At 46.4% G+C, this 16,334-nt stretch overlaps 1 protein-coding gene across 1 annotated transcript in view; it reads left to right on the top strand.

Annotated features, from left to right (window-relative positions):
- Positions 1-16,334, top strand: part of spef2 (sperm flagellar 2) — a 326,363-nt gene that overhangs the window by 146,282 nt on the left and 163,747 nt on the right. Inside the window, exons 23-24 of the mRNA XM_067982078.1 lie at positions 7,258-7,371; positions 11,275-11,388. Of these exons, the coding sequence (XP_067838179.1) occupies positions 7,258-7,371; positions 11,275-11,388 (228 nt within the window). The remainder of the gene's footprint in view (positions 1-7,257; positions 7,372-11,274; positions 11,389-16,334) is intronic.

Raw genomic sequence — 16,334 nt, 5'->3', positions numbered from 1 at the left:
CCTAAAGGACATTAGTGAACCAGATGGGTTTTTACGACAATCCGGTAGTTTCATGGCCATTATTACTGATACTAGTATTTTAATTCCAGATTTTTATTGAATTAATTGAATTTTTAATTAATTAATTGAATTTAAATTCGCCAGCTGCCGTGGCGGGATTTGAACTCATGACTCTGGATTTTAGTCCAGGCCTCTGGATTACTTGTCCAGTAACATAACCACTATGCTACCGTACCCGTTAAAATCGAATCAGAAAGGTTAGGGAAGGAAGAAGGGGGTGGAGTAGCCGTAATAATTAGAGCCAATATCATGGCAGTAGAAAAAAGGGACATAACTAACAGAAGGATAGAAACAGAATCCATACGGATTGAAATAAAAGGTAAGAAGGGATCGATCACACTAATTGGGATATCCTCCAGATCACCTAATAGTGGAGGTGGAGGAAGAAATAAGTAAGCCAATATGTGAAATGAGTAAAGGACATAGATTAATTATCATGGGAGATTTTAACTTGCTCCAGATAAGCTGGCAATTCGAGGTAGGGAAAGGGGTACAGGGAATGGAGAATTTACAATGTGTACAGGACTCCTTTCTTCCCCAGTGTGTAAAAAGCCCAACAAGAGAGGAATCACTGCTGGATCCAGTAATGGGAAATGAACCAGAGCAGATCAGAGAAGTAAGTGTAGGGGAACATCTGGGCAACAGCAATCACAACATAATAAGGTTTAAGATAAAGATTGAGAAGGACATAAATATGACAAAGACCAAAGTAATAAATTGGAAAAAAGCTGATTTTCAGGGGATGGGAATGGAACTCGGGAAAATAAACTGGACAAATTTACTGACAAACAAAGAAATAGAACAACAGTGGGAAACATTTAAAACGGTGACCAATAGAGTCCAGGAGAAATATATCCCACTAAAAACAAGGACAAAGTAGCCAGTAATAACACACCATGGATTAATAAAGAAACAAGGGCAAAATTGAAACTAAAGAAAAAGCATAAACTAAATACACAGATAACAAAATGAGGATGAGAAAAGGGAGTAGGGAGAGGAAAGGAAAACAAAGAGAAACTCTGAAATTAAATTATCCAGGAATATAAAAGAAATAATAAAGAATTCTACAGACACATAAATAACAAAAGAAAAATCAGGATAATGATAGGTGTCGTCAATTTGACTCTCTGTTCAATTTGACTCTCTGTTCAGTTTGACTCTATGTTCAATTGTTTGAGACTGACACCATAATGGTTAATAGTCATGACTTTATTTAGCACAAGCAAGAATCAGTACATTACAGTATTTAAGCAGTAATTTACAAAGCACAATTGCGAATTATATTACCCTGTTGACCTTGGTCCCTGTTCCTTCATTCACGTACTCTTGTACTCGTTTCCCCACCTGGTACTTTCTTTTCTGTCCTCTGCACTTTAGCTACACTACACAAAGCCTCCGATCCCACCAGTTATATCCAAAAAAACTGAACTGCGGCAAAATATATTTCAATCAGGTATTTTCCCAAAAACCCGCTTAATTTACCCAATCATTTCGACAACGCGTACTGGTCCAGATGAGACAGTGCCTTATGCCCCCCCCCCCTTAACTTTCCTCATTCTCAATAACAATATTCTTTGCACAATATTTCCGTGTCCCTGCAGTTGCTGAATCATCCTATCGGCCTTGAAGGTAATGGGAGTACTCGCCAGCTTCAGTATTCCAGTATGTCTGAGGCAGTGGAGATGCTGTTATGTCCTTCCCTTAGTTTGCAATAACAAGATTCTGATGGCTGTTAGTGCCTGCGGCTGCAGTAAGTTAATTTAAAAGCAGTCTATGTTGTGGTATAGTAGTTTCAACTAAAGCCTTGACTAATTAACCCCTTCGTGCCTGGTTCCCCTAAATACCTTCTAAACCTATATTTCCTTACATTCCCCACCTTGAGGAGGAGCTTCGACTCCTCACTCAATCTTATTTCTTACCTTGCTGCAACAGGGTCACTATCTCTCGGTTGTTAGCGCGTAGACCAAGTCTTTTAAGCATACGTTTCATGGAACACATCATAATGATTAACACTATTATAATAACAGCTTGTAAAACTACTAATACGTGTGAAGTGATTGTCACCCAAGGATGGGTGGAGATACTACCCATAGACCATCTTGAGTTTACATTTTATCAACATTAGGTTTACATGAGCACACACAGACATATACAGATTGCTTCGAAGTTTCATTTGGTTAATAAAGAAACCTACAGTGTATCATAATATCAAGGAATCACGGACTTAAAAGACTCTCCAGCTCTTCTTTTACTAATATCTACCTTGCTGATTTTTTTGCGAAGTATTATTTCTCCCGAACCCAATTTCATTGTTAACTGAAAGGAAGCTAACCCTGAATTTTGGAAATCCCTCTGATTGGTCCCAGTGTTTCCTGATTGTTTCATTAATTAGTCGATTTCTCTCTCGAGCACGTGTCAGTGCCGTGTTTAAAAGGTTCTTTCACTCTCCTGGGCCACATTAACCATTTCATGTCGTGCTGTTGTTCAGTAACTGAGCATGATGTCTGAGACCCGTTCTTCAGTGCATCTTCATGTATTTCTGCATACTAGTTGCCTCACAGGCAACATATCACTTCTGCTGGCCATATTCTTTCTCCTCATGGTATTTCCGAATGTGTTATCCATGGCACACTTCATATGTGCAGTAAGATTCAATCCTGTAAGAGCAACTGCTCTGTTTCCAATAGCTCACCAGGCCGTAGGCCTTTGGAATCATGTTCTTCATCCTGGTGCCCGTTTCCAGTTGATGGCATATACATTTGCCTCGTTCATTCTTGGGCCATTCTTGGGCTTTCAGGTTATCTTATCAAAAGATCGGGGGGTGTCTGGAGGTCTTTGCTTATCTCCCCCTGTATGGTCCTGATGTCAGACTATCAAATGCAGTTTCCTCATTGCTCAGTACGGGCAATTGTAAGGAATCTTACAACACCAGGTTATAGTCCAACAGTTTTATTTGAAAATCACAAGCTTTTGGAGATTATCTCCTTCGTCAGGTGAGTGAGTGGGATTCCTTGAACGTTTCACATTTATAGTCAGAGAACAATACCTGGTGATTACAGATAATCTTTCCAACTGCCCGTTGTCACGGCAATCAAAATGTTCAGACAGAGAGATGTTACCTACAGGACCACCGAATATACAAACGGCCAGAACAAAAGACAGAGAGAGCGAGGGAGAAACATCCGAAAGGAAGAGAAAGACAGAGAATGACCCCTTGTATTAAAAACAGATAACTTTTATTCGCTGGTGGGGTTATGTACGGGCAATGACACAGATATCTCCACGAGAAAGCTATCAATTTACTATTCTCAACGACACTTTTCTGACTTTCACTTAAAATGTACATTGATACCAGATTGATATCTTTTGGTAAATCATGCCCAGGTCATTGACCTTAGAGAAATTCCCATTGGATGGTGTAATTTCTCTGATTCCATCTTATATTCTCAATCACTTCCTCTCATCCAATTTTACACATCCCATTGTATTACCATTCATGGCCCTGGACTTTACCATCCAATACACATCCCATTGTATTACCATTCATGGCCCTGGAGGAACTTTACCATCCAATACACATCCCATTGTATTACCATTCATGGCCCTGGAGGAACTTTACCATCCAATACACATCCCATTGTATTACCATTCATGGCCCTGGAGGAACTTTACCATCCAATACACATCCCATTGTATTACCATTCATGGCCCTGGACTTTACCATCCAATACAATATTTACTGTCTGGTCCAATATCTCAATACATTTTTTTTTGTTTATTTTACTTAAATTCTTCTTGGGCCGCTTTTCATTATCGCAATTTGAAAGCAGTATTGTTGCACTGACAGAACTTGTCAATGTAAAGTTTTATTTCCCCCCAAAATACTTTCTTCCTTGATACACAGCATTGAGCAGGAACCATTTAGAGTGGACTCATTTTATTTTAAAATATAATTTGATTGTCCCCTGAAACGACAGGTAAATTTTCCCTTCTCGAGTGCTTGAACAGCAACTCATCAATTTATCTTATCAATTCCAAATTCAGAAACAGATTATGTCCAGGCTTTCTGGTTTTACAGTAGGGACAGAAGTGCTTGTAATTACTTTTGGATATATCTCCCCCTGCCCCTCTCTGCACTCTGTCTTGGAAAATAAATGGGTTGAAGCAAAACAAATCAGCATGTTTTCAAAAGAGAAAAAGCAACTTGGTATATTCTTCGTTAAGTATAGAAGCAAAGCTGATGATTGCTTCTCCTTCTCTAAGTAATATTGGATTTTCAAAATTTAAGACTTAGTCCAAAATGTCACCACGCTATGACGTTTGATATGTGCCAATGTCTGCAGATGAGGTCTTAAATTCTTCACACCTCTGGATCATTTCCTGCACCAACGTTTCTCCAGCAAAGGTTGCTTGGTAACTTTGTGAAGCCATCAACACTCATACAGTCCTGAAAACCGTGGCCCCCTGTTTAAAAAGAAACACAGAGAATCACTTGTGGCTGCAGTGTGTACCATCCACAGGATGCACAGCCAGTTTGAGCAACTACCTTTATCCCCTGCTCTCTGTTTTCTGTTTTGTAGCCAGCTTGCTATCCATTCTGCTGCTTGTCCCCTGACTCCACACGCTCTGACCTTCGTCATGAGTCTACAATGCGGCACCTTATCGAAGGCTTTTTGAAAATCCAAATATACGACATCCACTGGTTCCCCTTTATCTACCCAGCTAGTTGCACCCTCAAAAAACTCCAATAGATTTGTCAAACACGATTTCCCTTTCATAAATGGCAGATGCAATTTAATTTTTTTTAATTTGTTCATGGGATGTGGGCGTCGCTGGCGAGGCCAGCATTTATTTCCCATCCCTAATTGCCCTTGAGAAGGTGGTGGTGAGCCGCCTTCTTGAACCGCTGCAGTCCGTGTGGTGACGGTTCTCCCACAGTGCTGTTAGGAAGGGAGTTCCAGGATTTTGACCCAATGACAATGAAGGAACGGCGATTTATTTCCAAGTCGGGAAGATGTGTGACTTGGAGGGGAACGTGCAGGTGGTGTTGTTCCCATGTGCCTGCTGCTCTTGTCCTTCTAGGTGGTAGAGGTCGCGGGTTTGGGAGGTGCTGTCGAAGAAGCCTTGGCGCGTTGCTGCAGTGCATTCTGTGGATGGTACACACTGCAGCCACAGTGCACCGGTGGTGAAGGGAGTGAATGTTTAGGGTGGTGGATGAGGTGCCAATCAAGTGGGCTGCTTTGTCCTGGATGGTGTTGAGCTTCTTGAGTGTTGTTGGCGCTGCACTCATCCAGGCAAGTGGAGAATATTCCATCACGCTCCTGACTTGTGCCTTGTAGATGGTGGAAAGGCTTTGTGGAGTCAGGAGGTGAGTCACTCGCCGCAGAATACCCAGCCTCTGACCTGCTCTTGTAGCCACAATATTTATATGGCTGGTCCAATTAAGTTTCTGGTCAATGGTGACCCCCAGGATGTTGATGGTGGGGGATTTGGCAATAGTAATGCCGTTGAATGTCAAGGGGAGATGGTTAGACTCTCTCTTGTTAGAGATGGTCATTGCCTGGTACTTGTCTGGTGCGAATGTTACTTGCCACTTATCAGCCCAAGACTGGATGTTGTCCAGGTCTTGCTGCATGCGGGCTCGGACTGCTTCGTTATTTGATGTGGATGGGTGTGAAGTGATACACTTTAGGAGGAACAACATGGAGAGGCAGGACAATCTAAATCGGACTATTTTGAGGGGGGTGCAAAAGCAGAGGGCCATGGGGTTCATATTCACAAATCTTTGAAGGTGGCAGTGCTAGTTGATAAGGCGGTTCAGAAAGCGTATGGGAGACTTGGCTTTGTAAATCATTGGCAAAAGAGCTAAAGGGAAAATGAGGAGAAATGTTTTCACACAGAGGGTTGTTATGATCTGGAACGTACCATCTGAAAAGATGGTGGAATCAGATTCCATGGGAACTTTCAAAAGGTAATTGGACATTTACCTGATGAGGACTAAATTTCAGGGTTATGGGGAAAAAGCTGAGGTGGCACTAAATCAGACAGCTTTCAAAGAGCTGGCACAGGCATGGCAGATTAAATGGCCTCCTTCTGCACTGTAAGAGTCTATGATTCTACGTACACTCGACCCAACCATTTAATATCATTCTATATATAAACCCCCCCGAACCCCTCGATTAGATTCCAGACTGTAACTCACTCCCGGGTATCTGTTATTCCATAGAAGTCTATAAAATAATGAGGGGCATAGATAAGGTAGATAGTCAAAATCTTTTCCCAAAGGTAGGGGAGTCTATTACGAGGGGGCATAGATTTAAGGTGAGAGGGGAGAGATACAAAACGGTCCAGAGGGGCAATTTTTTCACTCAAAGGGTGGTGAGTGTCTGGAACGAGCTGCCAGAGGCAGTAGTAGAGGCGGGTACAATTTTGTCTTTTAAAAAGCATTTGGACAGTTACATGGGTAAGATGGGTATAGAGGGATATGGGCCAAGTGCAGGCAATTGGGACTAGCTTAGTGGTATAAACTGGGCGACATGGACATGTTGGGCCGAAGGGCCTGTTTCCATGTTGTAAACTTCTATGATTCTATGATTCCATATATAAACCCCCCGATTCCCTCGATTTGATTCCAGTCTGTAACTCACTCCCGGGTATCTGTTATTCTATATATAAACCCCCCGAACCCCTCGATTAGATTCCAGCCTGTAACTCACTCCCGGGAATCTGTTATTCTATATAAACCCCCCCCCCGAACCCCTCGATTAGATTCCAGTCTGTAACTCACTCCCGGGTATCTGTTATTCTATATATAAACCCCCCTAACCCCTCGATTAGATTCCAGCCTGTAACTCACTCCCGGGTATCTGTTATTCTATATATAAACCCCCCGAACCCCTCGATTAGATTCCAGCCTGTAACTCACTCCCGGGTATCTGTTATTCTATATATAAACCCCCCCGAACCCCTCGATTAGATTCCAGTCTGTAACTCACTGTCTGTTGTATATTTATCTATTTGACCTCATTCGCTCCCGGTATCCGTGGTTCTGTGTTATTTCCTTGTGAGATGTTGAATCCACATTTAGGAAGTGTTCGGAATGGTGATATTGGGATTGTGGGGGTTGTGGGACTGCAGTGTTTGGGTCACATCCCTGTCAGTAACTGATCAAAGCTTTGTGTTCATTCCTGTTCTTAGTGCTCTGGATTCAATCCAGCCAGATGGACAGATAGAGGCAGAAACCAGGAGCCCAGGCACCGAGGGCAAGGAAGAGCAGAAGGGTGAAGGAGAGGAAGAGACTCGAGTACACAAGTAGGTGTAGAGAGCACAGGAGCCCAGAGAACGAGCTCGGAGTGTCGGTTCCTCACTACACAACGCATCGAATAGGATCCAGTTCCTCAGAGTTTCACCGCAACAGAGAGGGCGGTGACCACTCACTGGACTGCCTGCTATAACAATACAACTGCAGAGTTCGGGGGAGCTGCAAGGGAATAATTTCATTGTCCTTTCTCATCTGAAACCTATGTGACCATTTCCATGCAACCCTTTCTCTGCTGACCCAACCAAGAGAATTCAGCTTCACCATTCCACTCAGAAGAACACTGATAGCAGGGGAGCTGTACCTGGGAGTGTTTGATGGGACAGTGTAGAGGGAGCTTTACTCTGTATCTAACCCCCTGTACCTGACCCTGGGAGTGTTTGATGGGACAGTGTAGAGGGAGCTTTACTCTGTATCTGACCCGTGCTGTACCTGCCCTGGGAGTGTTTGATGGGACAGTGCGGAGGGAGCTTTACTCTGTATCTGACCCGTGCTGTACCTGCCCTGGGAGTGTTTGATGGGACAGTATAAAGTATGCACTGGAAAAACCCCGGGTTTTGTTGGTTTTGTGTGATGACCTATATAAAACGCTGACATCAGTCATGGTGTCCTGATGACATGCAACCTATTTGTGAGGCCCGTTCACCGCAGCCAATCGGACCTGACCCAGCTGTGCCCTGCAGTGTCAGCTCACCTCACCACCCTGGGCCGCAGACTACAGCACAGTGAAGGGCTGCAGCTTCAAGGGTCCGCTCTGTCCACACAACAGGCCAGGGAATCACTCTGCACTGTGGAGGGGACAGTTTCCCTTGTCCTACCTGATTTGCAGACTGGGCTGTGATATTATCGTGCTGTCACCATACAGCACATCACAAAATGTATGTTGAGAGCTGCAACCAAAATTAACCAGAAGGACATTAAATCAGCACTCCTCTGGTGTGTGTGTTTTGTTACTGATTCCGCCTGGTGCACTGATCGAAGCCCAGAGCTCAGTGTGTGTAACACGTAGGCACAGTGTCCGGAGCTTCATAAAACCTCGATTCGTAATTATACAATCATAGAATCATAGAAAGGTTACAGCACGGAAGGAGGCCGTTCAGCCCATCGTGTCTGCGCCAGCTCTATGCAAGAGCAATCCAGCTAGTCCCACTCCCCCGCCCTATCCCCGTCGCCTGCAAATTTTTTCCTTTCAAGTACTTATCCAGTTCCCTTTTGAAGGCCATGATTGAATCTGCCTCCACCACCCCCTCGGGCAGTGCATTCCAGATCCTAACCACTCGCTGGGTAAAAAAGTTTTTCCTCATGTCACCTTTGGTTCTTTTGCCAATCATCTTAAATCTGTGTCCTCTGGTTCTTGACCCTTCCACCAATGGGAACAGTTTCTCTCTATCTACTCTGTCTAGACCCTTCATGATTTTGAACACCTCGATCAAATCTCCTCCAAGGAACAGCCCCATGGAGAAGCAACAACCCCAGCTTCTCCAGTCTATCCACGTAACTAAAGTCCCTCATCCCTGGAATCATTCTAGTAAATCTCTTCTGCACCCTCTCTAAAGCCTTCACATCTTTCCTAAAGTGCAGTGCCCAGAACTGGACACAATACTCCAGTCCTGACCGAACCAGTGTTTTATAAAGGTTCATCATGACTTCAGCGAGTGGTTAGGATCTGGAATGCACTGCCCGAGGGAGTGGTGGAGGCAGATTCAATCATGGCCTTCAAAAGGGAACTGGATAAGTACTTGAAAGGAAAAAAATTTGCAGGGCTACGGGGATAGGGTGGGAGAGTGGGACTAGCTGAATTGACCTTGCAGAGAGCTGGCACGGGCCGAATGGCCTCCTTCCGTGCTGTAACCATTCTATGATTCTAACCTGTCCTGATAATTTAACCGTTTTAGCCCCGGTATCATTCTGGTGAATCTGCCCTGCACCCCCTTCAAGGCCAATATATCCTTCCTGAGGTGCGGTGTCCAGAACTGAACCCAGTCTCCAGATGGGGTCTAATCAGAGCTTTACATAACCTCCACCCCTTTGTATTCCAACCCACGAGATAAAGGCCAACATTCCATTCACCTTTGTAAGTACTTTTTGAACCTGTGCAGTAACTTTTAGTGATTTCTGTACCTGGATTCCTAAATCCCTTCACTCCTCCACAGTTTCTATTCTCTCACCATAAGTAAGGCCATAGAAATGTAAAGGAGAAATGGCAGAGAGCATGACTGATGCTCGGGGACTGAATGAGCCTGGTTCACTTCATCCCTTACCCTCCAACCCCCTGCCCTTCAACACAACACTCAGTCTTCATTCCCTAAGTACAATGTTACAGGAGATTGACTGCTGTAAATTAAATGTTTAAATGCTTGTGTGAAAATCACACACACGGGAATGTACAATGAGATTAAGAATTTGCTGGGATCTCCACCCATCGGAATTCCCAGCTTTTCAGCTGATTCTCCAGCAGCTTAACTTTTAATAATGGTTTCTGTAAAATGATAGATGTCCCACAAGCTCAGGGAGAGTAGAAACTGGCCTCACAGGCAGACAGGTACACACGCAGACAGGCACACACAGACAGGTACGTGCAGACAGGCGCACACACACAGGCGGGCACACAGTCGCACACATGTAGGCACACACACGGGCACATGGAGACAGGCACACAGTCATGCACACACACAGGCTCACAAACAGGCACATGGAGACAGGCACACACACACAGGCACATGCATGGGCACGCAGACAGGCACACGCACACGGGCACACGCAGACAGACACGCACACGGGCACACACAGACAGACACACACGGGCACATGGAGACAGGCACACACACACAGGCACATGCATGGGCACGCAGACAGGCACACACACACGGGCACATGCAGGAAGGCACATGGAGACAGGCACACACACAGGCACACGCAGACAGACACGCACACGGGCACACACAGACAGACACGCACGGGCACATGCAGGAAAGCACATGGAGACAGGCACACACATGGGTACACACACACAGGCGCACACACAGGCACACACACCCCCCTACACAGGCAGGCACACACATACACACACGCACTCACAGACACAAGCAGACATGCACACAAAAGCATAGACATGCGCACACAGACACACATACACCAGATTCTTAACTGCCGTTGCTCTGATATCAACACCGCAGTACTGAAGGCCCAGAGCAAACCTGGAGTTCAGAGTTCACACTTAGAAATCGGCTCCAACAGGTGGGAGGTAACCAGCACTTAGAGAACTGGCAGCTTCTGTGGAGAGAGGAAGGTCAGAAAGGTCATGGACATGAAACATTAACCCGACCTTTCTCTCTCCACAGATGCTGCCTGACCTGTTGAGTCTTTCCAGCATTTTGTCTTATTATTTCAGAATTCCAACGTTTGCAGTATTTTCCTTTATTTCTGCTGGGGAAGCATTAAAATGGTCAAAATCATGACTGAGTAGATAGAGAGAAACTGTTCCCATTGGCGGAAGGGTCAAGGACCAGAGGACACAGATTTAAGGCGATTGGCAAAAGAACCAAAAGGTGACATGAGGAAAAACTTTTTTACACAGCGAGTGGTTAGGATCTGGAATGCACTGCCCGAGGGGGTGGTGGAGGCAGATTCAATCATGGCCTTCAAAAGGGAACTGGATAAGTACTTGAAAGAAAAAGATTTGCAGGGCTACGGGGATAGGGCGGGGGAGTGGGACTAGCTGGATTGCTCTTGCAGAGAGCCGGCACGGACTCGATGGGCCAAATGGCCTCCTTCTGTGCTGTAACCCTCCTATGATTCCATGGATTATTGGGATTGTGGGGGTTGTGGGACTGCAGTGTTTGGGTCACATCCCTGTCAGTAACTGATCAAAGCTTTGTGTTCATTCCTGTTCTTAGTGCTCTGGATTCAATCCAGCCAGATGGACAGATAGAGGCAGAAACCAGGAGCCCAGGCACCGAGGGCAAGGAAGAGCAGAAGGGTGAAGGAGAGGAAGAGACTCGAGTACACAAGTAGGTGTAGAGAGCACAGGAGCCCAGAGAACGAGCTCGGAGTGTCGGTTCCTCACTACACAACGCATCGAATAGGATCCAGTTCCTCAGAGTTTCACCACAACAGAGAGGGCGGTGACCACTCACTGGATTGCCTGCAGTCAATGACCAAAACTGGTCTCTACACCCTGTTAAAGACACTCTCAGACCCAATACTGGTCTCTACACCCTGTTATATAAACTCTCAGACCCAATACTGGTCTCTACACCCTGTTATATACACTCTCAGACCCAATACTGGTCTCTACACCCTGTTATATACACTCTCAGACCCAATACTGGTCTCTACGCCCTGTTATATACACTCTCAGACCCAATACTGGTCTCTACGCCCTGTTATATACACTCTCAGACCCAATACTGGTCTCTACGCCCTGTTATATAAACTCTCAGACCCAATACTGGTCTCTACACCCTGTTATATAAACTCTCAGACCCAATACTGGTCTCTACGCCCTGTTATATAAACTCTCAGACCCAATACTGGTCTCTACGCCCTGTTATATAAACTCTCAGACCCAATACTGGTCTCTACGCCCTGTTATATACACTCTCAGACCCAATACTGGTCTCTACGCCCTGTTATATACACTCTCAGACCCAATACTGGTCTCTACACCCTGTTATATAAACTCTCAGACCCAATACTGGTCTCTACACCCTGTTATATACACTCTCAGACCCAATACTGGTCTCTACACCCTGTTATATACACTCTCAGACCCAATACTGGTCTCTACGCCCTGTTATATACACTCTCAGACCCAATACTGGTCTCTACGCCCTGTTATATACACTCTCAGACCCAATACTGGTCTCTACGCCCTGTTATATAAACTCTCAGACCCAATACTGGTCTCTACACCCTGTTATATAAACTCTCAGACCCAATACTGGTCTCTACGCCCTGTTATATAAACTCTCAGACCCAATACTGGTCTCTACGCCCTGTTATATAAACTCACAGACCCAATACTGGTCTCTACACCCTGATATATAAACTCACAGACCCAATACTGATCACTATACCATGTTATATACAATTGTAAACAATTTTACAACACCAAGTTATAGTCCAACAATTTTATTTGAAATTCACAAGCTTTCGGAGGCTTCCTCCTTCCTCAGGTGAATGTGGAAATGAAATCCTCGAACCCTTCGCATTTATAAATCACAGAACAATACCTGGTGATTACAAATAGTCTTTCCAACTGCCCGTTGCCAAGGCAATTACAGTGTGCAGACAGAGAGGTGTTACCTACAAGGCCACCGAATATACAAACCACCAAAAAAAAACAGAGAGAGAGAGAGGCAGAAACATCCGGAAGGAAGAGAAAGACAGCAAATGACCCGTTATGTTAAAAACAGATAACATTTGTTCGCTGGTGGGGTTACGTGTAGCGTGACATGAACCCAAGATCCCGGTTGAGGCCGTCCTCATGGGTGCGGAACTTGGCTATCAATTTCTGCTCGACGATTTTGCGTTGTCGTGTGTCTCGAAGGCCGCCTTGGAGTACACTTATCCGAAGGTCGGTGGCTGAATGTCCTTGACTGCTGAAGTGTTCCCCGACTGGGAGGGAACCCTCCTGTTTGGCGATTGTTGCGCGGTGTCCGTTCATCCGTTGTCGCAGCGTCTGCATGGTCTCGCCAATGTACCATGCTCTGGGGCATCCTTTCCTGCAACGTATGAGGTAGACAACGTTGGCCGAGTCACAGGAGTATGAACCATGCACCTGGTGGGTGGTGTCCTCTCGTGTGATGGTGGTATCTGTGTCGATGATCTGGCATGTCTTGCAGAGGTTACCGTGGCAGGGTTGTGTGGTGTCGTGGACGCTGTTCTCCTGAAAGCTGGGTAATTTGCTGCGAACGATGGTCTGTTTGAGGTTGGGTGGCTGTTTAAAGGCGAGTAGTGGAGGTGTGGGGTTGGCCATAGCGAGGTGTTCGTCGTCATTGATGACATGTTGAAGGCTGCGGAGAACATGGCGTAGTTTCTCCGCTCCGGGGAAGTACTGGACGACGAAGGGTACTCTGTTGGTTGCGTCCCGTGTTGGTCTTCTGAGGAGGTCTATGCGATTTTTCGCTGTGGCCCGTCGGAACTGTCGATCGATGAGTCGAGCTTCATATCCCGTTCTTACGAGGGCGTCTTTCAGCGTCTGAGCAGACCCTGTGTATTCGCAGGGCCTGTCCATAGGGGATGGCCTCTTTGACGTGGTTAGGGTGGAAGCTGGAAAAGTGGAGCATCGTGAGGTTGTCCGTGGGCTTGCGGTAGAGTGAGGTGCTGAGGTGCCTGTCTTTGATGGAGATTCGTGTGTCCAAGAAAGAAACTGATTCTGAGGAGTAGTCCATGGTGAGCTTGATGGTGGGATGGAACTTGTTGATGTTGTCGTGTAGTCTCTTCAGTGATTCTTCGCCGTGGGTCCATAGAAAGAAAATGTCGTCGATGTATCTGGTGTATAGCGTTGGTTGGAGGTCCTGTGCAGTGAAGAAGTCCTGCTCGAACTTGTGCATGAAAATGTTGGCGCATTGGGGTGCGAATTTGGTCCCCATGGCTGTTCCGTGTGTTTGGGTAAAGAACTGGTTATCGAAGGTGAAGACATTGTGATCCAGGATGAAGCGGATGAGTTGTAGGATGGCGTCTGGAGATTGGCTGTTGTTGGTGTTGAGTACTGAGGCTGTTGCAGCGATGCCGTCATCGTGGGGGATACTGGTGTAGAGTGCCGAGACGTCCATCGTGGTGAGAAGTGTTCCTGGTTCAACTGGTCCGTGGGTACTGAGTTTTTGTAGGAAGTCTGTAGTGTCGCGACAGAAGCTGGGGGTTCCCTGCACGATGGGTTTCAGGATGCCCTCGATGTATCCAGAGAGGTTCTCACACAGGGTTCCGTTGCCTGATACGATAGGACGTCCGGGTGTGTTGGCTTTGTGTATCTTTGGGAGGCAGTAGAAGTCTCCCACGCGGGGAGTACGTGGGATGAGAGTACGTAGGATTTTTTGAAGGTCTGGATCGAAGGTCTTGATCAGTTTGTTGAGCTGATGGGTGTGTTCTTTGGTCGGGTCTGTGGGTAACCGTCTGTAGTGTTCCTGGTTGTCCAGTTGTCGGTATGCTTCTTTGCAATAGTCCGTTCTGTTCTGTATGACGATGGCTCCTCCTTTGTCCGCTGGTTTGATGACGATGTTGCGGTTGGTCTTGAGAGCGTTGATGGCGTTGCGTTGTGCTCGGGTGACATTCTGGACTGTCTTCTGAGTGCGGCTGATGAATCTGGCATTAACGCATTTCGCATACATGTCAAGCTGAGGGCAGCGACCCTCCGGAGGAGTCCAGTTTGACTCTTTCCTCTTCGGTTGCTGTACCGCGGATCCCTCTGTCTGCTGTTCCGGATCGTTGATTATCTCATTGGTTTCGCTGCTGAAATCTTGGGGTTTGTGGAAGAACTCCCGGAGCCTCATTCTCCTGATGAATTCCTCTGTGTCCGCCGCGAGACTAATGGGGTCCATTTTGGTTGTGGGGCAGAAATTGAGCCCTCGGCTGAGAACTTCGATTTCGTCTGTTTGAAGGGTGTGGTCGGACAAATTGACGATAGACTTCCCTGTGGTTGCAACCGTGGTACCAGGGGAAGCTTGGTCGATGCTGGTGGTGATGCCCTATGGACATCCCCTATGGACAGGCCCTGCGAATACACAGGATCTGCTCAGACGAGGAGGAACGCGATGGACACCTACAGACGCTGAAAGACGCCCTGTTAAGAACGGGATATGACGCTCGACTCGTCGATCGACAGTTCCGACGGGCCACAGCGAAAAATCGCATAGACCTCCTCAGAAGACCAACACGGGACGCAACCAACAGAGTACCCTTCGTCGTCCAGTACTTCCCCAGAGCGGAGAAACTACGCCATGTTCTCCGCAGCCTTCAACATGTCATCAATGACGACGAACACCTCGCTATGGCCATCCCCACACCTCCACTACTCGCCTTCAAACAGCCACCCAACCTCAAACAGACCATCGTTCGCAGCAAATTACCCAGCTTTCAGGAGAACAGCGTCTACGACACCACACAACCCTGCCACGGCAACCTCTGCAAGACATGCCAGATCATCGACACAGATACCACCATCACACGAGAGGACACCACCCACCAGGTGCATGGTTCATACTCCTGTGACTCGGCCAACGTTGTCTACCTCATACGTTGCAGGAAAGGATGCCCCAGAGCATGGTACATTGGCGAGACCATGCAGACGCTGCGACAACGGATGAACGGACACCGCGCAACAATCGCCAGACAGGAGGGTTCCCTCCCAGTCGGGGAACACTTCAGCAGTCAAGGACATTCAGCCACCGATCTTCGGGTAAGCGTTCTCCAAGGCGGCCTTCGAGACACACGACAACGCAAAATCGTCGAGCAGAAATTGATAGCCAAGTTCCGCACCCATGAGGACGGCCTCAACCGGGATCTTGGGTTCATGTCACGCTGCACGTTACCCCACCAGCGAAGAAATGTTATCTGTTTTTAATATAACGGGTCATTTGCTGTCTTTCTCTTCCTTCCGGATGTTTCTTTGTTTCTGCCTCTCTCTCTCTGTTTTTTTTTGGTTGTTTGTATATTCGGTGGCCTTGTAGGTAACACCTCTCTGTCTGCACACTGTAATTGCCTTGGCAACGGGCAGTTGGAAAGACTGTCTGTAATCACCAGGTATTGTTCTGTGATTTATAAATGCGAAGGGTTCGAGGATTTCATTTCCACATTCACCTGAGGAAGGAGGAAGCCTCCGAAAGCTTGTGAATTTCAAATAAAATTGCTGGACTATAACTTGGTGTAAAATTGTTTACAATTGTCAACCCCAGTCCATCACCGGCATCTCCACATCATGGATATATACACTCACAGACCCAATACTGGCCTCTCG

The sequence above is a fragment of the Heptranchias perlo genome, chromosome 4, assembly GCF_035084215.1.
Source record: "Heptranchias perlo isolate sHepPer1 chromosome 4, sHepPer1.hap1, whole genome shotgun sequence".
In the NCBI taxonomy this organism is placed as follows: domain Eukaryota; kingdom Metazoa; phylum Chordata; class Chondrichthyes; order Hexanchiformes; family Hexanchidae; genus Heptranchias; species Heptranchias perlo.
Note: the sequence above shows the minus strand (reverse complement) of the source record. Positions and strands in the feature narration are given on the sequence as shown.